Genomic DNA, 24504 nt, shown 5'->3' on the forward strand with positions numbered 1-24504 from the left:
ACACTGGACTTTTTAATCTGTTTAAGAATTGTCTATGAGCACCTTCCATTCCCTGAATGTACAGTGTACCTTTCTTTCCATAAAAGCTGACTAAATCTTTATAAGCTTTACTACCCTTTACAGATGAGTTTTAGCTACTGAAGAGCTAAAACTATAACCCAGAATTCTTAATATTTATAAATGCACTTTGGGCTTATCTTCAAAAGACAAATTTCTCACAGACAAATAAATTTTCTATAGATAAGGAATTTCAACTCATACACAAAATTATCTGCTTTAGGGAGAATAAATACTTCTAGGCAAAATGATAATAATACCATCTGGGCCAATTTTTTATTATTAAAAGCCAAAAGGCAAATAATCGCTTAATAAAAATCCTGGCTTATCATACACTAATACAGTACCACTAACTTATGTTCTTCATTGAGCTGTGGTGTGGAGAGCAGAAAGATAATTTTGGTGAGAACAGGGTTATAAATTATAATGCCTATGGTTCCTTCCAAGATAAAAACAAGTATTTTCTGGAGGTAGCCTTACAGTACAAATGGCACATCCTGAAAACAACAATAAAGTAACCTGAACACCACATTAAAAAAAAAAAAACTAAAAAACCCAGTTACTTTCACACACAAATTTTCCTACTTTAAAAAATTATTTTAAAAAATTATTACCAAACTTCAAATAAAGACTAATATCCTAATAGCAAAGTACTAAAATACCTAAAAAGTGGATTTTCATTTTGTTGACAGTGAAACAGTAAATGGAAATGGAAAAAATGAAAACATCATTATGCCAGGCTTCTCTAAATAGAAAGATGTTTACAGTCAAACACACATGCACAGAGTTACTAATAACATTTTTTACATATTCATGTGGTACACTGCCTATTATCTACAAAATAAATTGTGACAGAAGGAGGAATTTCTGAAGGAAGAAGAAAACTGAAGTGAATCTGGTAAAAATATGTTGCTATATACTACTATATACTCTTATTTAGAGCTATACTTAAAAAAAAAAAAAAAACTCAGAAATTCTGTGAGTCAGTTTTTCCTAACAACTCAATAGTAACATCCTATCATGGATTCTTACATTTTCATCAAAGAATTGCCATATAATCATTAAAAACAATTTAAGTTATAGAAAATGAGGAAATATTTTTTAAAAAATTAGGCAAAGATATCTATTAGAAAACTCTGTAAAATAAAGTGAAACTGCTACATTAGCCCAATGTGATTACATTTTCAAAAAACATTCTATATGTGTGTGTATAAACTTAGATTTAGTTTTGAAAAATAAGACATGCATGTGTTTATTAATTAAAGAAGGCTAGTTACAAAATCAAGAATAGCAATCTCAGGGCTGGGTTTGTGGCTCAGTGGTGAAGCGCTTGCCTAGCATGTATGAGGCACTGGGTTTGATTCTCATCACCACATATAAATAAATAAAATAAAGGTCCATTGACAACTAAAAAAAAAATTTTTTTTTAAATAATAAAAAGAATTGCAATCATAGCTCGACATAATTAGAAATACCAAGAAAGTCTCCCTCCCTGGTAGATTCCTTAGGTTCTTCTAGGAATCAATAACACATATGCTATGTTTTCTTTCTAATCACCTAATAAGCATCTTCAATTGTTTACAGGATTGACATAGGAGAAAGTAAATTTCTCACTATGCTCTTTAAAGCACAAAAATCTTATTTCTGAATCAGTGTAGTACTTAGGAGTTCAAAGCACACCCCGTGCAGTTCTCATTACCTACTACCTTGAACTATTTCAAGTTCAAATCTTTTCTTAAGTAGAGATCCAAAGAGTAAAGGACTTTCAAAGTTTTATAGGGAGTATAAAGAAATATACATAAATTAAACCTACAATAACCACACAAAATTATCCAAATCAATACAATATCACTACCTATTACAGATAAGTATAATTATCAAAAATGTTATCATATCTGATAAAAAATTAAAATTGAGTATATTATGTTACCTCTATATACACCCCTGACCAAAGTGCTCCACCACAACTTGGGGAAAGACCTATATAACTGAATTTGTGCAACAAATACATAATTCAAGAACCATTGCTCTAGGTAATTTATAGCTTTCTAAGGATACCACATATACATAATCATTGTTTTTAATAAAAACGGGCCTTCAAAATTTATCCTCAAGTTTACATTTGCACAATTATTCACAATAACGAAGTACTATTTTCTCAATAAAGACTCAAGTTGTGAATAATATATCCAAGTAAAAAGCATATGGTCTGGAATGAAGTGTATTCCTAGTACACACATACACTAAGACAAGAAGGAACGTAACATGCAAAGTTCTAAGTGGCTGCAGAACATCTGTTCTATGACCCACTTCACACACAAATCACAAGCTGCTGTACCAGTTCACTTAGCTCTCCATTTTAACAGAACTCTATTAATGTTGCAAGAGAACTTACTCAGGTGATGGAACAGGAGCTGAAACAGGAACTGAGTCAGGCATTTTAGGTGCAGCTGTGGCAGTGGCATTCTCAGATATACTTTTATTTCCTATTTTAAGAAAGATGCCCATGTTGAGTTCAATTTTTAAAAGCTGTACCAAGAAAATATTTTACTTTAACAAATAAAGAACTTTAGTTTCTTGGGGGAGAAGGAAAAGAAGTCAAATACGTTTGCTACTGCAGACTTTTTAAAAAATCTCTTTTAGAAAGAAATGATCATACAAGATCACAACTATAAGCAAAGCACATCATTTAACTTCTGGTAATTAAAGCAAATCTGATTATTATAAATTTTACATGATCTTGATTAATATGCCTTCTGACATCTAAAAGAATTATTAAAGGCAATGAAAGGAAATAAATGGGCTATTTTTAGTATTTGGAGCTAACAATTTTTTAAAAAACATGAAAGCATGATTGCTTCTTCTTGCTAATAATATTCTTACTTACTATTCCATAAGGAAAAAAATGTCTTTCTATATGTTATATTCAAGAAAAGCAAACCTGAACTGCTAACAGGGCATCAAAATCTCAGTGAAGAGATGGGATAAAACCACAGCTCAGACATTAACAAACAAAAAAACCCCACCAATTGATGAATTCTGTACAGATGAGATTCTTTTGTAAAAAAAGAATTGCGACATTCAAATAAACAATATACAAGATTTTTAAGTTCCTTAGGGTCATTTCTATATTTCTATAGGAAAATTCGAGATTTCTTGGCTTATCCCTGGATTTTCCTAACTAGAAGGAACCATAAAGTGCCAACTATTTTAAAGACCCATAAGATGATTAGGTACCTTCTGTCATGTCTTCAGTTTTTGCTCCCAGAATATTAGCAGCAATATTCACCATATTTAGAATGGCATCTAAAACAAAATTCAATCAGAAAAAAATACCAATAAACCTACGTATTCCCATATAAATTAATATCAGATAATTAAAGAACTATTATAATGGTCTTTTGCTTTCTTTCTTTCTTGACTAGTTACCTTTTTATTTACTGTTTAAGTCCAATGTAGGACCCAAATAAATTTCAGCCAAAAGCATACACATAAATTTGAATTTTGATATTCAGGAAGAATTTTAAACTTAAATTGTTATAAAGCCACCTCAAACTTTTTACCAAAACACTTAAAACACTTCTTTGGCACATTACAAAATTCAAGTATGATCCAATATACAGTCTATATTGAGACAGGGAGGAAATGTGATCAAATTCATATTTCAAAATTTGTTTTCTTTAAATGGGTTCTATACTTTTAAACAAAAGCAAACAAACAAACAAAAAACTTAAAGAAAGCTTTTCCTGAATGGGTGGCTATCATAGGTAAAAATGAAATGGGGAGATTATTATCCAAAGCAAAGTGGAAAAAGTTTTAGTATTTTTAACTATGCATACAGTAGCTATTTATAATATGGTTAAATTCCAAATTGACACTTTATAAAATTCAAATTTGTTTCATGATTTTAAAATTCATTGGCCAAAATAACAATGTTTCATATATAATTTAAAGCACACCAAGTTTTTTTTGTAATTAGGATGGGGCAAATTAATTAAAATCAAAGTCATAAAACTGAGTATAGCAGGTGAACCAATTTGCATAGTTGGTAATTCTGTTTTTTTCCAGGGGGATATTAAGATAATGACATTTAGAAAACTCTGTAACATAAAGTTACTGCTACAGTAGCCCAATTCGATTACATTTTCAATAAATATTCTATATGTGGAACAAACTTCCATTTTAATATATTTAAATATGAAGACCACAAAACGGCAGAACTCCATAACAAGCTGATACTGTAAACAGGAGGCTTCCTTGCAGTAATGTGACCTAACTTCAAGGAAAATAAACTTCTACCCCAATCCTTGAAGTTCTTTTAGAAGTTAATTCTTCAGTATCAGGTACTTCTCTCCTATTAAAATACTAAGATTTGGCAGGGGCTATTTATCAAGCCTCGTAGTTATTTCCATCTTATTTAGTCTTCTTTCCTAGATGAGATTCATAAGGTTTTCAACACTTTCAAAGAAAACCAGAGATGTCACTCTCCTGTAATCCTAGCTACTGAGAAGACTTCGTTCTCAAAACAGAAAATAAAAAGGGTTGGGGATGTGGCTCAGTAGTAGAGCACACCTGGGTTCAATCCCCAGTATATCCGCAACAACAAAAACGCCAAAGATGTGAAAAGTAGGAAAGGATATAAAGGAAGAAATCTAGCACATTAAGAAGGCTGGGAGCAGGCTGGGTGTGGCTCAGTGATATAGTGCTCAACTGGCATGCGTGAGGCACTGGGTTCAATCCTCAGCACCACATAGAAATAAATAAATAAATGTACTGTATCCATCTACAACTAAAAAAAAAGAAAATTATATATAAATATAAAAGAAGGCTGGGAGCAATCTCCTCACTGTCACATGATCTGATGATTCTGTAAATACATTTATGCTATAAGAGAAAAGTAGAAGAGATCTTAAAGACTTTAATAAAAGATGATTACTATTTATTAGTTTTGATCTTAACATAACTGGGATTCTACAGTCAACAAAGTAGTGATACTTGTTTCCAATTATTAGTATAACACAAAAGCTTGACATTTGCCATTTTTAAATGCTTAAATGGCATTTTTTTAAAAAATATTTTTTTTAGTTGTTGATGGACCTTTATTTTGTTTATTTATAGTATGTGGTGCTGAGAATTGAACCAGTGCCTCACACATGCTAGGCAGGCGCTCCACCTGTATGAGCTACAACCCCAGCCCTTAATGGCATTTTTATATATCTTTGCCCTTCAAGCTGGCAAACTGGTAAACAGAAAAGCAGCCCTAGTCCTTACTTGGGCTGAGGAGATGCCTTAGCGTAAGATAATGATAGGAATGAAAACTCCACATCTCCTCACAGAGCAAGATAGTAAAGAGTGGGAGCTTACTCCCTTGTAAACCCACTTTTTTCCCCATATTTTTTATTTTTCTTTTTAGATTTACATGACAGTAGAGTGTATTTTGACATATTACACATACATGGAGTATAACTTCCCAATGTTGTGGATAAGCATTCTGATTCGTTTTATTGTCTTTCCCATTCCCTCCCTTCCCTTTGTCTGATCCAATGAACTTCTCTTCTCCAACCCACCCCCGTATTGTATGTTAGCATCTAGCCTATCAGAACTTCTGCTTTTGGTATAAACCCACTTTTAATGCCGATCAATACTGTACTACTAGATATGATCCCCTACTCATACTAAGGCGTGAAGTTCTGTCAAAGCTGAATGTTTCATAAAACCAAATTTTGAAATCAGTCTGTGCTCACTCTCTTGTGCTTCTCTAAGATTTCAAATTTTGGGGCTTGTATTATTTAAAAATTTAATAAAAGAACACAGGTTTTAATCTGTATAAAGAAATTAGCTTTGGAGTATTATTTTTAATATAAATTTTAATACTCGCCCTATAATAAAAAATATTTACACTATCCACCCTATAGAATATTATTTATCACCATCATTTCAGGGTATCAGAAACAAAACAAAAATTTGGCAAATTTCTACTTTCTCAGTCCACTTAACCTAAGGAAATAATTTACCTGTGTTCACAGAATACTGCCTAACAGTCTTTTTGTTGGTTTGTTTTGTCTTTTTTGAAAAGAAGCAGCATTGTGAATATTCTATTCTGATCATTATCAACTTGGAGCCAAATGCACAACAGCTTGTCATCAAAGTCTTTAGAGTAGATTACAGTAGTAACTTCAGACTGTTAAATTGGATAACTTCCCCTAATTTCTCTTGGATCGGTCAACTCCACTCACTAATTCATCCCAACTTACTCATCCCATCTCTTTCCTACAGGAATAAAATACTCCTAGAAATGTTTGTAGCTTAACTATTACTCAGTCTCCAGCATACAAAGACTCTTTTTGATAGAGAAAACAAAATTCCTGTCCAAGATGCTGAAGAGTTTATTTGCTACAGCACAAGCCAAACCAACAACAACAACAAAAATCTAATATGTGTAGTTATTTGGGTTTTTTTTAATATTTATTTTTTAGTTGTAGTTGGACACAATACCTTTTTTTATGTGGTGCTGAGGATCGAACCTAGAGCCTTGCTTGTGCTAGGCGAGTGCTCTACCACTGAGCCCCAGCCCCAGCCCCAGCCCCATGTGTAATTATTTGTACTCATCTTCCCTAAAGCCTAGTTCCATTTCTTCTTTTTCTTCTAGAATTCTCTATATGTAGTTCTAGAATATATGTGAATTCCTGGGGAGGGGGGGAACCCATATATATGCATTCATAAAAAAAAATACTTAAAAATTCCTTGACTTGAAGCAAAAACTACATTTTATCTTAATCTTATACCTGGAAATTTCTATTTTTAGTAGAATTGGCAATTTTAACAAAATGCAGACCACATATCTATAGAAAAGGCAGACTTTCATCAAAGTAGAAGCCATCTGGCAAACCACATGACAAAGCACAAAGAAAGAAGAGTAATATGTAGAATTCTTATCGACGTAAAAGATTTAAATATTTTAGTTCAAGAATGCAAACAAAAGAATCAGACAGAGAAGGTGACAGAATTGCATATACACAAGCCAAGAATGCTTGCTCTAAGACAGTAGTTACTCCATTTTTTAGCAGTTAAATAAAAAACATGATATCCACACTATCTAAATATGCAGTATGTATACTTTTTTATAACCATGTCTCATCAGAATCAAAAGTTCTAACTACAGATTAAGCATCCCTAATTCAAAAATCTGAAACCCAAAATCCAAAATAATCCAAAATTTTTGAGTGCTGACAGGATACCACAAACAGAAAACTTCACATGACCTCAAGTGCTGGGTCTCAGTCAAAACATGGGCACCCTACAGATACTCTATGTAAATACCTTCACGAAACGAATGTATTTTGGGTTTAAATTTGGATCCCATCTCCAAGACATCTCATTATACATATGTAAATATTCCAAAATCTAAATCTGAAACACTTTCTAGCTCCATGCAGGGATACTTAAGCTCCTAAACTTACAACAGAAGGAAAAAGGAGTTTCTAAATGTGGTATATTACACAACTGAATATTACTCAGCCATCAAGAAGAATGAAATTATGGCATTTGCCAGTAAATAGATGGAACTGGAGACTACTATGCTAAGTGAAATAAGCCAATCTGGAAAAAAACCAAAGGTGGAATGTTCTGATAGGAAGATGCTAATACAATGGGGGGGAGGGAATAGAAGTTCACTGGATTAGACAAGGAAATGAAAGGAAGGGGGTGGGAACAGGATGGACAATAGAATGAATTGGACATAACTTTCCTATGTTCATATATGAATATACAACCAGTGTAACTCCACACTGTGTACAACCACAAGAATGGGAAGTTATATTCCATGTATGTGTAATATGTCAAAATACGTTCTACTGTCATGTATAAATTTAAAAAAATTTAAAAAAAAGAAAAGAAAAAAGGAGTTTCTATTAAGATTAAAATCATAGAATTCTATCTTGTATAGAAATCAAGTACATGTTAAAAACAAGAAGAAATAAATTAGTTTCAAAACAGTCCCATTTAAAACTAACACAGCAATATTGAACTTGGACATCTTAGTGCCAGAGACAAGCCCACTAGCCTAAGTCCATGCTCATTATTTACTTCTTAAGTGACATAACCTAGGAGGCTGTATGTAGTTAAGTCTCTCAGAACAGTTTCAAGTTCTTCAGAGAATATACTACAAAGACACAAGTGTAGAAGGCAGCAGTGCTGGATTAGGTGTGACAGTTTCATGAAAACATAGTCTTAATTCTCAAATTCCTGCTGCCTCTCTTGCTCTGAACCTTTAAGAGATAGAGATCATTTTAAATCCCATTTTTCATGCTTATGCTCAGCTAACCACCTTCCACCCATCCGTCTCACTACACAAATGGGCTCAACCATAGCACACTGGGAGGTAAATGAACTGACTTTTCAGAGATCCATTAAAAAAAAAAGGGGTAATCAAGAAACACACTAGTAAAGAGAAAGATCTAAAAAGTAGAATCTCAGTAAGATTCTGTTTAATAATTAAAATAATACATTGGTCAGAGAAATAATTACAAATAGGGCAATGTCTTCTACTGACATACAGTTAGGTGTTAATAACATACAGGATTCAATCTCTCATAGGAAAAAAAGAAAATTTAAAACCCAGAATATCAACATATTTTTGGAATGTGACCCACATCTACCTTAGGGAGGTTAAGTAATTCTAAGGTACTCTCACCTGTCTGGTAACCACCAGAAGCTACAAATCTTTTAGATTGGAGCTATTTTGTAACTCATTTAAAAAATGATAATTACTTAGGTGACTACTTTAGCATCAGTAATTTACTCAAGTGACAGAAAAATGACTATTATGACAAATATAACAAATTTAAGAATGCAAAAAAAAAAAGAATGTCCAGACAGATAATATAGTTTTTCACTCCTAAAAACACTATATAGCAATAAACAAGACACTTATTTAAGTAATTACTAAGATCTAAAAAGTCAGAATACTAAAAATAAAGTAAAAATATACTGATAGATTTGAAATAAAGTTAAATATTACATGAAAGCCTTCACCTCCTGTAAGTATTTTTAACACTGCTATCTCCATGCCTAAACAAATTCTAATGAAGTCCACAACCCTCTATGGAGAAGAGAAGAGATGGGAAGAAAAGGAAAGAAGATGAAAAGAAAGAAAAGGGACTCTAACTAGATACACACAGCTGTGTAAAATGTCTACCCACATATATGCACTAGTGACTGAATATCCAAAAAAGCTTTAAAGTCAGTATTGACACCAAGATGAGTATTCAAGCCATTCAGTTCACTAATGAGTAAAAAGGAGCTAGTCCTGTATCTTACTAAAACTTACTTTTATTAAATTTGGTTATTAATATCCAATAGAAAACTCCTTCCAGTTAGTTTTATATTCTTCAACAATAATCAAAACTAATAAAATGACAAAATCATAGAATTTGCAGGGAAATGGATGGCACTAGAGCAGATTATGCTAAGTGAAGCTAGCCAATCCCTAAAAAGCAAATGCCAAATGTCTCCTTTGATATAAGGAGAGTAACTAAGAACAGAGTAGGGACGAAGAGCATGAGAAGAAGATTAACATTAAACAGAGATGAGAGGTGGGAGGGAAAGGGAGAGAAAAGGGAAATTGCATGGAAATGGAAGGAGACCCTCAGGGTTATACAAAAGAACATACAAGAGGGAATGAGGGGAAAGGGAAAAATAATACAAGGGGGAGAAATGAAGGTCAATAGGGGGGGTAGAGAGAGAAGAAGGTTGGGGAGGGGAGGGGAGGGAGGAGGGGGGATAGTAGAGGATAGGAAAGGCAGCAGAACACAACAGACACTAGTATGGCAATATGTAAATCAATGGATGTGTAATTGATGTGATTCTGCAATCTGTATATGGGCTAAAAATGGGAGTTCATAACTCACTTGAAGCAAAGTGTGAAAGATGATATATCAAGAACTATGTAATGTTTTGAACAACCAACAATAAAAAAAAAAAAAAAAAAAAGAATATACCTACCCACATCCTAACAATAATACAATATTATTATTTGCCTTTCCAGTAATCTCCTTAGGTGGCCTATCACTAGATCCACATACCACTTTGGAATGAAAACAGTCTAAACGACTAGGTATTTTAGTCATTTCTTTGATTTACAAAGAATAATTACCGCACTTGTTGGTGTGTGTGTGTGTATAAAATTATCATTATACCATAGCTCATTATTAATATGAATAGGAATAGACTTTCTATTTTGTGATTAAATAGGAAACTAACCATACCCATAAAAACAAGTCCTCCTCATTCACTAGAACCTCACTGATGTGCTACACCACTTTAATAATTCTTCCCCCCCCCCAGTAAATTCATAGCCCTTTCTCCACTGTAAAAATCTTCCCCAAAATGAGTGCTTGAGTAGAAGAAACACCTTTATTTTGCTTGCATTTTAAAATCTCCCCTTTTTTCACCCATTCCTATTTCATTTTCCTTAAAACTACTTTTCAAAAGCTAGTACCTTTGATTTCAACTCAAAAGTTCAAAATTCAGAATAGAATAACCCTAAACTATACCAGAAAAATCTATGTCAGAATGAAAAAAAAAATAATAAGAAACACTTTAATAGAATGAATACCCAAAAATACTCACTTGTAGCAGAACCAAGAAGATTTTTTGAAGATTTATCTTCCACAGTATTATAATCCAATGGGTAATCTGTTAAGGAGAAAACAAAGTAATTATGCTAAGAACTAGTTACAATATGTTTAAAAACTCATATCCTGTTAAACAGACATTTAAAACATCCCATTATATGCTGATTATATATCTAAAACATATTTACAAAACAAAGATGAGATTCAGAAGCCATTTAACAATGTCAGCCAAGGAAAACAGTAGTAATGCTTACCAAATTTTCATTCTTTATAAGACTTCATTTGCGTTTTCAATATACTTTACTAACCCTTAGCCAATACCTTAATTTTTTTTATGGGAAAATGATAGAAGACAAGATTTAGATTATTCAAGCTATGTGTCTTCTTCTAGGCTCAGGGCAAATCAAAGAAATTAATGCTCATCTGAACTGTTTCAATCACCTGGTGTGTTTAGCATCTTTTGGGCCTGGCATAATGATATAATCATAATTTATAGCACTGATATGCTGCAAGGGAATTCCAGTAACAACTGACTGAAACTTGGAAAACAACATGATTTATAAAGCAATCATATTAGAAGATAAGTTTATGAAAAAAATTACTAGGGATAAAAACAATAAAAGAAACTAGTGACACCAGTCATTGATTTAAGTAACATCACCTATTACTATTAGATTTTATAAAAGTAAAAAGATAATCCTAATAGTTACCTATTTAAAAATCACCTACCATAGTCCTCATCAAATAGTTCTTGACGTTCTGACTGATACTGGGAATCAGCAATTTCTTCATATTCTTCCACCATGCTAGTGCCAAATACCCTAATAACAATTTCGTTAAAAATTTTCATTAAAACAAGAGTTATTAAGACTCATCTCTTCAAAATCTATGATAAATAGCAACTCTAGTAATGTTTTACTTCTGGACTTCAAAATATTGGCTATTTCTTGCATTTCAGTCATCAACTACTTCCATTAAAATGTAAATCTGAGGGCTGGGGATGTGGCTAAAGCGGTAGCGTGCTCGCCTGGCATGCGTGCGGCCCGGGTTCCATCCTCAGCATCACATACAAACAAAGATGTTGAGTCCGCCGAAAACTAAAAAATAAATATTAAAAAATTCTCTCTCTCTCTCCCTCTCTCTTTAAAAAAAAAAAAAAAAAAAATCTCTCTCTCTCTAAAAAGAAAAAAAAAGGTAAATCTGAAGGGATGGGGCTGTAGCTCAGTGGTCAAGTGCTTGCCTAGCATGTATGAGGCACTGGGTTCGATCCTCAGCACCACATTAAAAAAAAAAAAAAAAAAAAAAGATACTGTATGTTCATCTACAAATAAATATTTTTTAAAAAATATAAATCTGATACATTTTATATACTTAGAAACACAGTGACAAAGCTTTTCATTGTGGTAAAATTTCAAGTAAGTTAAATCAAACATGTAAATAAAGTTTATTCTTTAACAGAATATTTTTTACATTTTTCCAAAACACATTCAAGATAAAGGTTAACTGCATCTATTTTTATGATAACTTACACGTGAGAGAAAATTATTTCTTCACTTTTAAATATATTAAGATTTTTATGTATTATTAAAACAACAACAACAAAAACAAACAAACAAAAAAAAAAAACAACAAAAAAACCCACTAAGTAAATGCATTTTGTTCTGCCTTACCTTATAAGGCTTAATGGACAAAAGTGCTCTGACCCAAAATGTGATACCAATTCAACCTAAAAAATAAAAGCACATGAAATGGGAAGCCAGCAAAGTGCTTGTAAGAGTAACAATATCCTCAGTTTTTTCATTATAAAATTTCTAAAAATAAAGTCCTCATTTCCCCAAAATCAATACTTTCAAAGTATTTTTTAATAATGTATTAACATGTAATGCCCTGTTATTCAATATCGCAAAAGAGAAGGTTGCTAACCTTTATGTACTTGATGAACATCTGAAGCAAGAGAAAGGAAAAGAAAAAGAAATCAGTTCCAAAGTCTAGATAACATGCTATAAGCAACTGCAAGTATTTGTAAATCATACTGTATAATTAAAGTACAGAAAGCAATGTACCGTGATGGATAACATTGTAGTACTCTTAATTCTTTGCAGAAATCAAAGCAATGATTTAAAATTTTACCATTACAACTAGAAAGTATAATCTATGTAGCAATAAAATTAACTTTAGCTTAATAAGTTGAATAACCTAAATCCATTGCTGCTATTTTGTTAAAAGCATTCTGAAATCAATTAATACTCTAAAAATCTTATATTACTTCAAATATCATCTTATATCACTTTAAATATTATAGCTATGTATCATGTATATAGCTATGGATAAATTTGCATATCAATACACAGATTTTTTAGTATATTATAAAATATTATTTACACTTGTCTGATAGTGTATGCAATATGTTTCAGGGCAAAAGCATTAGATAGTCTGTTATTTCAAGTGTAACTTACAGAAGCAGAAGATATGTATCAATTCACTTTTAAAATATAAGTTATTAAAAATAATTTGTAAATTTGGATTTAACTCTTTTAGGATAAGGGGAAAATTAGATAAACATATATAACTACATAATGAAAACCAGAGTCAATTCTGATTGCCTGAACCTTTCTATCAACTTTTTTTTAATAAAATGAATCATCAAAATGCTCTATAGTCTCTTACCATACAAAGGATAAGGCAGGGATTTATCGTACAACTTTTAATGCTGCCAATAAATTCTTCTATTATTAATAAGTAGATATTATACAGAATGATCCTCAGACAACTTGGTAACATTTTTACTTCCAAAATTAAATATAATTCTATCACCTGGCAAATGATTTTTCACAGCATAGAAAGCGTGTTATATAAGATCTTTAAATAATCATTTCAGTACTCATTTTAAAAAGGAACTGAAGGTGTTCATTTTTCTGAACTCTTGATTATTAACTGGAAATATCAATTATTTTCAAAATAGAATTTAGCAACTTTTATACTAAAACTAGGAATACTACAAGTTTACCCATTTTATAGAATTCAACTTAATACATGCTTTAAAAAGAGACAGTAAAATCCCAGAAGACAAAATTAACTATAAGTTCTCAAATTTAAAGAAGAAAGGACAGGAATTAGAACTTCTGCCATTTAAAGATCACATTATTAACACAATGGTATTTTAAAGTGTGCCATTTTTAAAGGAAAGCGGGGCAGGAAGGAAAGGAGTAGAAATATCCCCTATTTCATCCAAATCCAGTTTAAGAGTGATAATTCTACTTGATCATTTGGTGAAGGAAGCAGAGGGAACACTGAATATCAAGTTATCTTTATTTGAAACTGGTGTCTGCACACAGACTGTTTCACATGAATACACAAAAAATGCAAAAGCCAAAATAGTGTCAAATAATTGGTTATTAAAATCGAAACAATCTAAGAATCATATTTCAAAAAGATTTAAGATTTGCTTTAAAGACTTTAGTGACAGCAATAATTGCCAGGCATGGTGGCACATGCTTGTAATCCCGGAGGCTTGAGGCAGTAGGATTGAGAGTTCAAAACCAACCTCAGCAAAAGGGAGGTGCTAAGCAACTCAGTGAGACCCTGTCTCTAAATAAAATACATATTAGGGCTGGAAAGGTGGCTCAGTGGTTAAGTGCCCCTGAGCTCAATCTATAGTACCAAAAAAAAAGACTTTAGTGACAGAAATCGATGTGAGCTTCTAAATAGAATACTCTGAAGATGACATTTTTATATAAAGTCAAAAGAAATTAAGAGCTACAATTTAGAATTTTTTTTTCAGAATCACAAATAAAAAGTTGGTCTGGGTTTCCAGTAATACAAAAGGAAAGTAGCAGCATTTGACTCATAAAACAAAACATCCAAGTAAAAACTATTTTATTAAAGGGTATGCTGCAGTATATGTCCTCTTAAGAGTTTTCTGATTTCTAAATGGGTAAAGTGAATAAAATATGACTAATATTTTCATTATAGAACACGGCCTTATATACATAAACATTACCTTCACATATTTTGCATACATCTGTTCATCTAAAGGGAAACTCTGGACATTCCGCTCATCTCTACCATGGAAAGTACCCAGCTTAATCCATTTATTTGTGGGATATCTAGAAAACACAAAAATAAATGTCCTGTTCATTTTCTTCCTCTCTAGGTGATATATACAAACTTAATAGAGTTTAATAATAAATAAATAAATAATCCTACTAACAAATAGAAAGAAAGACAAGGAAAAGACAAAAGCAGGACAATCACTGCTTCTTAGGGTTCAGAAGGACTGTTGAGGTTTTAAAACAGAAAGGAGCCAAGAGTTTGTCTTGGAAGGCGGAGGTTGCCTCAACTTCCCAAGTAGCTGGGATTACAGGCATGTTACATTGCACCCAGCTGAAACATTTTTTTATACTGGTGATTAAAAGAAGTAACATAATATAAAGAATTGGGAAAAGAACAGCATTCCTGCACAAGCATTCTCTTTACATACTGACAATTGTGTGATGAAATACTGATGACAGAAAGCAAATCGGGAAGGAAAAAAAATCTTTTAATATCATACATAGCTGAACCTTTTTTTAAAAAAAAATTTTTTGTAGTTGTAGATAGATAGAATGTCTTTATTTTATTTGCTTATTTTTGTATGGTGCTGAGAATCAAACCCAGTGCTTCACACATGCTCTGCAAATGCTCTGCCACTGAGCTACAGCCCCAGCTCCACATAGCTTAACCTTTTAAAGGAAATCTAACATAAAATAAAAATACATTTTTAGTTTTTATTTATTTTTATTTTTTATTGTGTAGATGGACACAATACCTTTATTTATTTTTTATGTGGTGCTGAGGATGGAAGCTCATGTGTGCGAAGCAAGTGCTCTACCCCCCTCAAAATAATGATTTCTCTTTTCTCACCTTTAGAAAGAACATACTTTGTAAGAGCTAGATATATCCATCTGACATATAATAAAACTGCAGCTTAGAGAAAAGGAAGTGATGTGAGCAAGGTTAAGAACAGAAAAACAGATGGAATTCTCAAAAAGTTTTGAGGACTGATTTCAAAAACTGTATACACGCAATGCTGACTGTAAGGTAAGAGAAGAAATGGCATGGAAAATCTTTAATGATCAATGACAGAAGAATAAATGATAGCATCTTACCTGACATATCATGGGCACTCAAATGTATTTATGGAATACTACCTCCACTGAGGGGGAAATACTAGTATTCATTAAAAATGGTATGTTTAAAAGAAAAGGTATTCTCAGGATATAAGAAGTAATAAGTAAATATATTTTCTAGTAGAATAAATAAATGCATAGGAAAGACTGAAAAGAATGTAAAAAATGCTAACAATGGTTATCTCTGCTTATGAAGGAATGCCATTCTTTTCCAAATTCTTTATATTATGCTCCTTCTTTCAATCATACAAGTATAAAAAAGGTTTTAGCTGGGTACAATGTAACATGCCTGTAATCTCAGCTACCTGGGAAGTTGAGGCAAGAGGACCAAAAAGTCCAAGGCCAGCCTGGGAAACACAATGAGGCATTGGCCTAGAACGTACAAGGAGCTGGGTTCAATCCCCAGTATTCACCCCCAACCCCACATATAAAAAATATTCTTCACAAAAAATATACCTCATGATATGAAATGAAACACACTTTCTAAAAACTTTTAAAGAAATGCTTGAAAGCAATGGAGCATAATGATTAAAAGTAAAGACTTTAAAAAGTCACATAATCCTAGGTTTGCATCTTGGTTTTCCAATCAACAAGTCATGCGGCCTGGGCAAGCTACTCAAAACTCCCCTAATTCTGTTTCCTAACTTTATAAGGGAATAATTTGGCTGTGATGTACTATATATGAGCTAATAAAAGGAAAGTGATTAAGAAAAGTCTACAACTATTATTACAAACTGACATTAAAACCAAAATGACTAAAGTCAAAAGTGACCCATTTTAAAATTTTTACTCCAAAGATCCAACATAGACCCTATAGAAACCAGCTCTAGAACTTACCTGTCGCTGATAGAAACCAAAAAGTCTTTAGGAGTAGAAGAAAATAATTCATAATTTGCGATATCAAGCTGTTTTACTTGAATTGGCTCACAAAGTTCAATAACAAACCTTCAAAAAGAACAAGACAATTATTTAAATGGTTAAAATATTAGTTCATATTAAACATGGCATAACATTTTGTATAAACTAGATATCCATTAAAAATTACTATACCTTAATGGAGGAGGAGGATTTATAATTCAAGTTATCTGTAAGGGAATGCCTCTTTCACAAAGAATATCAGTAGTGAGGAAAAAAAAAACTATAAAAATAAGATATTGACTTTGTCCCATCATATTTTTTAAGAAAAGATATTTTTTTAATGACAAAGCACATTGCCAGAGAAAGAATGACTTCACTAAGAATTGTCAGTGATTGTATAAACTGACTAGTTTAGAGGATAACTTGACATATATTGTCTTAAAAGTATCAAAGCCTTTGATTTAGCAATACCCTCTTAAAATCTTAATGCATTAAGTTTTCAATTCTGTGAATATGTCAATGAAATTGACACAGGTACTTTAAAATAGGTTGGAAATCATAACCTAAAGCTTACATACTCTTTTATATATTTTCTTGTATACATATGTAGTACAATACATATATTTCCAAGTGCTCTAATTATTTACCTAAGTTATCATAGGTGGCATATTTGTTGCTCAACTTAAGTTTTTATGTGTTCCAGATGTGGGAAGATGAAACCTAATAGGTTAAGAAGGATGTCTGCCCTTATATTTACATTTTGCTTTATCAAAATGCAGTGTATAAAAGCAATGGTGATGGGGGGTGGGGGTGTCAGTTAATCTATTTGACTCCCAAACCTGAATTTCCCACAGCACCACAATATCACAGGATGGCTTCACTGATAACATAAATTAACATAAATGATGGTCCACCCAGACAAAAAAATAGCCAGTATCCAATAAGACCAGCTATAAATTACACACAACAGAAGCCTGGCCTATAACTGTTATAGGGAAAGATGGTTTGAGAGGGAGAAATTATTAAAAAGTGCAAGAAAACTTTTGGGAGTAATGAATATGTTCATTATCTTTTTTTTAATTTTTATTTTTTGTAGTTGTACACAATAACTTTATTTTATCCATTTATTGTTGTGGTGCTGAGGATTGAACCCAGGGCCTTGTATGCGCGAGGCGAGTACTCTACCACTGAGCCATAACCCCAGCCCAGTATGTTCATTATCTTTACTGTGGTGATATTTTCACAGATGTATAAATGTATAAAACTATACAATTTGACATGCTGCACTTTATTGTATGTCAACTAAACCTCAATAATGCTGTTTTTTTAAAAAATAAAGTTAGTATAACTTAGTCTCAGAGCATGTGCTTAGAATACGCAAGGCCCTAGGTTCAATTCCCAGCACTGAATGATGCTAGAGATTGATTGTTTGACACGGAAAGATGCCATAAGTATTGCTACTAGGAAAAAAGTACAAGCATAACTCTATGTGCATAGAATACAATTGTATGTAGCATGGTACTTGGGGAAGAGAAATGCTCGTGACACTTAGTATTCTAATTTGCTTTAACAAACTATATATTTTGGTTCCAAAACCTGAACATTTTCTACAGCACCAATCACATGATGAAGGGAAGAACTAAAGGAAATCAGACTCAGACTTTTATTATTTACTTTGGATAAAATAAATCTATGAGTACTGAGAAGAAAACAAAAAGCTAATTGCCCTTTACTCCTTATTTTTTTTTTAACATACAATGTTCCTCATCTCTAAGAAGACATAACTTACATTAATATCAGATAAAATAAGCTTTCAGATAGACACATCACCAAGTATACAATGCTGATTCACTTGGAACACATAAGAATTCTAAAATTTGTATGTAACTGATAAATCGCTTCAAAGTATGTAAAATACTAATATAAAACTAATTACTCTGCATTAAAATTTATTTTAAAATGCCTTTCAATATCTTTCTGCCTCATCTCTCATGTTTTCTTAGAAACACAGAATACAGTATGAAATTAGTAGAACTTTGTATAAAATCAATAAGTTAAACAATTTCAATTATACTTAACTATTTACGACTCAGTTTTAAAAGATTACATTAAAGTTATAGAGCTGAATATTAACAAGTAGCTTCATAAAACACCATGAATCAAAATTTAGGATAAAATTAAGAAAATTTATAACCTTAAATATGTACATTAGAAATTTTTTTAAAAATTGAAGTTCAACAGACTAAACTTAAACAATGTAGAGAAATGAAAGTTTTATGCAGAAATTCATGAAAGAGAGAACAAAGATATAATGAAGTGAATTGATAAAGCCAAAACAGATACATTTCTGTGGAGATTAAAGGAGGTGGCATTAAAAAAAATTAGGAATTTTTTAAACACAAAAAATCTCTAATGCAGAAGAGATTTTAAATAATAAGAGAATTCTGAAAACAACTTTATTTCAAAACTTTGAAAATAGAAAACAAATTTATACAAAAATATAACTTACCAAAAATAGCACAAAAGGAAAGAAAATAAAGTCTTATTTCTTTTAAATCAGTTTAAAAATCTTCCCAAATTTTCAAACAATTAAGATAGTGCATGCACAAGCTTACTAATACTTGCAAAAAGATCATAAACAACACAAATATCCAATAAGTGAGGCCCAGTTAAATATCACTCAAACCATAAAAAAGACTACTGATGTATTATAATTTTATATAATAGTGGGAGTCACTGTTACATATTCGCACACACAATATATATATAAAATTTGGTCAATTTTGTTCTCTAGTACCTCCCAGCTTTCTCTCCTCTTCCCCTGTCCCCTTCCTCTACTGATCTTCCTTCTATTTTAATGAGAGCTGCCCCCCACCTTGTTTTTTTCTAGCTTTTTTATCTTTATTTTCCATGTGAAACAAAAACAACCCTTGACTTTCTGAGTAAGGCTCATTTTCCTACTTGAGGAAAATCGCCACCATAATTCTGATCTACTAGAATGAATGAACTAATTAATTGTGTGTGTGTATATATTTAACTTAAGGAGACACTTCTCAAACTCTGAAGATTGTGACTACATAGACACAGAATACTAAGAAAAAAATATGCTACTTTTAAAGCACTGTGACTCCTTCACCTGCCATTTCCTATGAATCCTTCCTTTTCTAAGAAGCTCCCTTGCAGTTATACATCTTCTAATACCCTTTCAGCAATACATTTTATATCATTTCGTAACTGTTTAACAGAATCTGTCACTGGTTTTCTTTTACCTCCTTAAAAGGAAAGGCATTTTGTCCTCAATTTTGCATGGTACCAACATTAATCATAAATACTTATTAAATGATTATAAGTCAATCTAAACTTTGATATAAAAGATTAACATATATAGAATGTACTTTTAAAAATTTTGTATTCCTTACCAAATTTTAGTGCTGCAAGGATTCAACATATAAAGGTCCATGTTTTCTATGAGAATAGCAGATGTACTCTATTTGAAAACAAGGAAATGGAATCTATTACTTATGGAAAAATAATTTTTAAAAAGTATTTCAATTCTGAAGTGTTCTAAATGTTTCTGTATTTTTAGATCTTACAATATACGTAAGACTGAAACATACACTTGGGAAGGAAAAACATAAAAGGGACTAAAATCTACTAGATAAGACTACAGTTAAATTATCTCTGAAACAACCCATTTTAAAATTCAATGTCTATTACTGTAAAGGAAATAAATTTCTATTAGCTATTTTCTTTTAAAATTTCTTTTTCATACTCAGGATTGAACTCAGGGGTGCTTAACCACTGAGCCACATCCCCAGTCCTTTTTTATATTTTATTTAGAGTTAGGGTCTTGCTGAGTTGCTAAGTGCCTCACTAAATTGCTGAGGCTGGCTTTGAACTCACAATCCTCCTGCTTCAGTCTCCCAAATAGTCCCCAGCATACTAATGCCTATATTTTATTAATAAAGTGAGTAGTCTTCTATACTTATAAAAAAAAAAATTTATTCTTAAGTACCTTGGCTTCTGGATTAGCTGCCAAAATTTTGGCACCACATTCTACTGAGGCATAATTATTTCGATTTTTCTGGACTTTTTTGGTGGCATGTGGCCCTCCATTGGAAGATGGATGCAATGACTGACCTACAGACAAACCTTATTAGAAATATATGATGATTATAATTGAAAACACCCCCAGCAATACAATGATCTCAAAAGCAACAGACTGTCTTCTAGAGAAGGACAGGTTTTAATGCTTAAAATAATATTTTAAAAATCTGTAAGAAATTCAAAATAGCTTTAAAATACCCCAATAGCTTTAAAACAATACCAGTAAACAAAGTAACTACAAAAATGCAAGTGTTACTTGATTTATACCTAAATACTAAAGTCAGAAAATGAAGTATGTCCATTACAATAAAAGCTTTTGGCATATATATATTATTCTACCTAAGGATGAATGTTATCTTTCTGTGTGTAACAATTTTTAACTGAGATTCAATCTACAAAAGCGAGGGGGAAAATAGTAAAAGTAATACTTTGCATACATGGTTTAAAGTTTTCTGACTCTGAACTTTCTATGCCTCAATTTTCCTCTTGAAAACTGAGATAAAAATCACTGCTGTTTTCCTTATTGATCCTCAGCTAATAATTTACACGAATGGCTTTTAATTAAGATTAAAACTGTTTATAATTGTAAATGGCATGGTAGCAGCAATTTTGTAAATTTCTCTTTTAAAATGTTTTCTAAAATAAGTTTTGTTTTGCCAATTAAAAAAGAGAAAAGCTATGTAAACCACTCAATTAAATTTAAAAAAATTAATAAAAGAATATCAGTGCTTCCTTACTTTTTTCTTTTTCTACTTCCATAACTTTCTTCTTCCATTCATCAAATGTTGGTATATCTTCTGGATCTTTGGGATTTGCTACAGATGTAGGGTCAGTTTCTCCTGGTTTTGTAATATCAGCACTCTGTAAGAAATACCAAAAAAATAAACAGACTTCAACCTTCAAAGACTAGATTAATAAATAATAAAAGTAAAAACAAATGTTTCTGTCAAAAGTCTAACTTTGTAATGAATAACATTAATAGAAAAGTTTCAATTTATTTAAAAGCTGAATTTCTCTTAAAAGAACTGTAATCATTTCTATCTATGTACCACAACACCACAAGATATTTTCCTTCACATGTTAGTGATATAAGCATAGGTTGTTTTATAAAAACTGTAATATATCCTGAGCAAACATTACTCATACACAAAGTGTAGAAATTAATAAATTTATACCTATAGTGCATATATGTTAAAATCTAAATTAAAAAACATTTATTAAAGGAAACTAATTTTAGATGGATTATATATAGTTTCTACAAAATTCATAACAAGCACTTTCTATTCAAAAATTGAAACAGATTTAAAAATCTAAATATTTAAAAAACTATTTCACAATTTAAAAGTAGAAAAAATATCTTTATGACTCAGGGTGGTAAAAAGATTAACAAATACAGAATGCATTTTTAAAAAGCTGACACATTTGACTAGATTAAAAATTTAAGAATTTAAAACATCTTAAGACCATAAATTACATGAAAATAATAAGCCAAAGACTGAGAGGAGTATGTGCAACACATTTAGCCAACAAAGAATTACTGCCAACTCCTAAGAATGCTTACAAATCAATATGAGGGAACACAATAAAAGCAATAAATTCAGCAAGAAAAATACAATCAGAGTAATAACAACTGAATGCAAATGAAAACCAGAGATACATAAATTATACCAATCATATGGAGAAAAAAGTGAGTTATTGTGTGGGAAGTCATGGCTTGTCTATCGAATCATGGGAAATCTATCAGAATGCTGAAGTGATTAGAAACAATTCAAATATGCATTAAATGAAGAATGGACAAATTATAGTAGTAGAATAGCTGTAAAAAAGTACTGAAAGCAATGAATCTCAAGAATAATGTTGAATAAAATGCTACTTAAGGCAAGAATTCATATTTCAAAATATGCCAAATTAATAGTATGTACTGTTTATGGCTAACTAGAAAGCTCTAAAATAAAATTTCAAAAATCCAACAAATTGAAGATAATTCTTCTATCTGATGAGGAGGGAAGGGTATACCATCTGTGACTTATTTTTTTAAACTGAATAATATGTATATAGCTGTTTGTTATTAAATCGTTTTTATATTCCTAAGACTATGCTTAATGTGTTTATCAGTGGTCCTAAAACTGAAACTCTTCAGCCCGAAGTATAGTTAAGTGTAAATGCAAATTCACTGAAAATTTATGAAAAGAGAAAGAGAAAAAAGAACATCTGAAATTAAAAGGGAATGAATGCAGATGGGGTGTGCTACAGTTTGAATTGTTCTTTAACTGCACTTGTTTATCATTCCCAATCCCTTTTTATTTTTGAGACAGGATCTTACTAAATTGGGCTAAGGGCAAGTTTCTAAGTTGCTGAGGCTGGTCTCGATCTTGCTAGTCTCAATCTTACAGTCCTCTTGCCTCAGCCTCCCGAGTTGTTGGGATTACAGGCGTATGCCAGCACACCTGGCTGAAGATTCTTAAATTTAATAGTCATAACTTCTACATAGTTGAGAAACTGCTTAAATAAAGTCTTTCCATATGTGGCAACAAATAGTTGATGGTGGCAGAAAACTCATTAAATTATATATAACCAAAGAGTCCACACATAGAACAATGTACATACAAATACTGTACTGGAACCAGGCATGGTGGCACAAGCCTATAATTGGAGCTACTCAGGAAGCTGGGAGTTGATGATTTCAAGTTTGAGGCTAGCATGAGCAACTTAGCTAAAAAAAAAAAAAAAAAGGGCGAGGGACATGGCTCCATGGTAGCATGCCCCTGAGTTCAATCCCCAGAACTGCAAAACAAAACAAAACACAATTATATTGGAAGTAATACCATGAAATAACCACTTGCTCTCAGGAAGCACAGTTCATGTCAGTTCCACAACTGTCATTAACTACTTTATCGCCCTAATTTTGAGACAAATATGGTTAGCAAATTATAAGAGTAGCTAATAAAAGAATGCACTTTATAATAAAGTAAGAGATAGTGAAAGTTGTATACCAACCTCATTTTTTAAATGATCTGAAGCACTCAATGGAGATTTTGGATCATTGTTACCTTGTTCATTTGGTGAAACTTTTGATTCAAATTCTGATTTTGTTATCTTTCCTTTGCCATGTGAAGATGACACATTTTCTATATGTTGGCCAACAAGGCTATTTGAAACCAATAAATAAATAAATAAATAAAACAAATTATAGCTGGATAACAAAGTTTTAAACAATCTAAATGCCATAATTATTGCATTCAAACCAAGAAAAGAACAAAGATATCACCTCTCTCTCAATCATAAAGTCAAATTAAATATGCACCAAAGTCCATTCAGACACATCACTGTCATCATTATGGTCATTCCAAGGACAAACAACTGTTCCCACGTACCTTTCAGGTGGACTGACAAAGGAAGGCTGTTCCACTGTTGCATCTGCATCCAGGGCCTCACCAACTTCACAGTCAGTTTCAGATTGCTCAGTTTCACTTGCCTTGGCTATTGGGATAGTACCAGCTTTATCTATTTCACTATAAGAAACAACAAAGACAATTTAGTAACTTAGTGGACCTAATGAAGCTAAGTTAAAAAGAAAAAAACCTATCAGTGAACTCCAAAACATAATGAAAAAATAACTTTACAATTCTCCAGAATGTGTTTTTAAGAATTCACTTAAGTCATGTAATGTCAACTACTAA

At 31.8% G+C, this 24504-nt stretch overlaps 1 protein-coding gene across 3 annotated transcripts in view; it reads right to left on the reverse strand.

Moving 5' to 3' along the window:
- Window positions 1-24504, reverse strand: part of Suco (SUN domain containing ossification factor) — a 71347-nt gene that overhangs the window by 20893 nt on the left and 25950 nt on the right. Inside the window, exons 5-17 of one of the 3 annotated variants that reach the window (XR_006848724.2) lie at window positions 24199-24336; window positions 23822-23972; window positions 21562-21685; window positions 20733-20869; window positions 20137-20204; window positions 16697-16804; window positions 14692-14797; window positions 12615-12635; window positions 12362-12417; window positions 11421-11512; window positions 10687-10752; window positions 3295-3363; window positions 2453-2543 (exon numbers count right to left, since the gene is read on the reverse strand). Coding sequence is in view for 2 of the 3 variants with exons in the window: in XM_046430056.2 (XP_046286012.1) it covers window positions 2453-2543; window positions 3295-3363; window positions 10687-10752; window positions 11421-11512; window positions 12362-12417; window positions 12615-12635; window positions 14692-14797; window positions 16697-16804; window positions 20137-20204; window positions 20733-20857; window positions 21562-21685; window positions 23822-23972; window positions 24199-24336 (1215 nt within the window). In the remaining variant the exon portion in view is untranslated. The remainder of the gene's footprint in view (window positions 1-2452; window positions 2544-3294; window positions 3364-10686; window positions 10753-11420; window positions 11513-12361; window positions 12418-12614; window positions 12636-14691; window positions 14798-16696; window positions 16805-20136; window positions 20205-20732; window positions 20870-21561; window positions 21686-23821; window positions 23973-24198; window positions 24337-24504) is intronic. The other 2 variants (XM_046430056.2, XM_046430057.2) reach the window with 2 other exon arrangements.

Source organism: Marmota monax, unplaced genomic scaffold (assembly GCF_021218885.2).
Source record: "Marmota monax isolate L192 unplaced genomic scaffold, Marmota_monax_Labrador192_F-V1.1 WCK01_AAM20220418_F8-fsc00055, whole genome shotgun sequence".
Lineage (NCBI taxonomy): Eukaryota > Metazoa > Chordata > Mammalia > Rodentia > Sciuridae > Marmota > Marmota monax.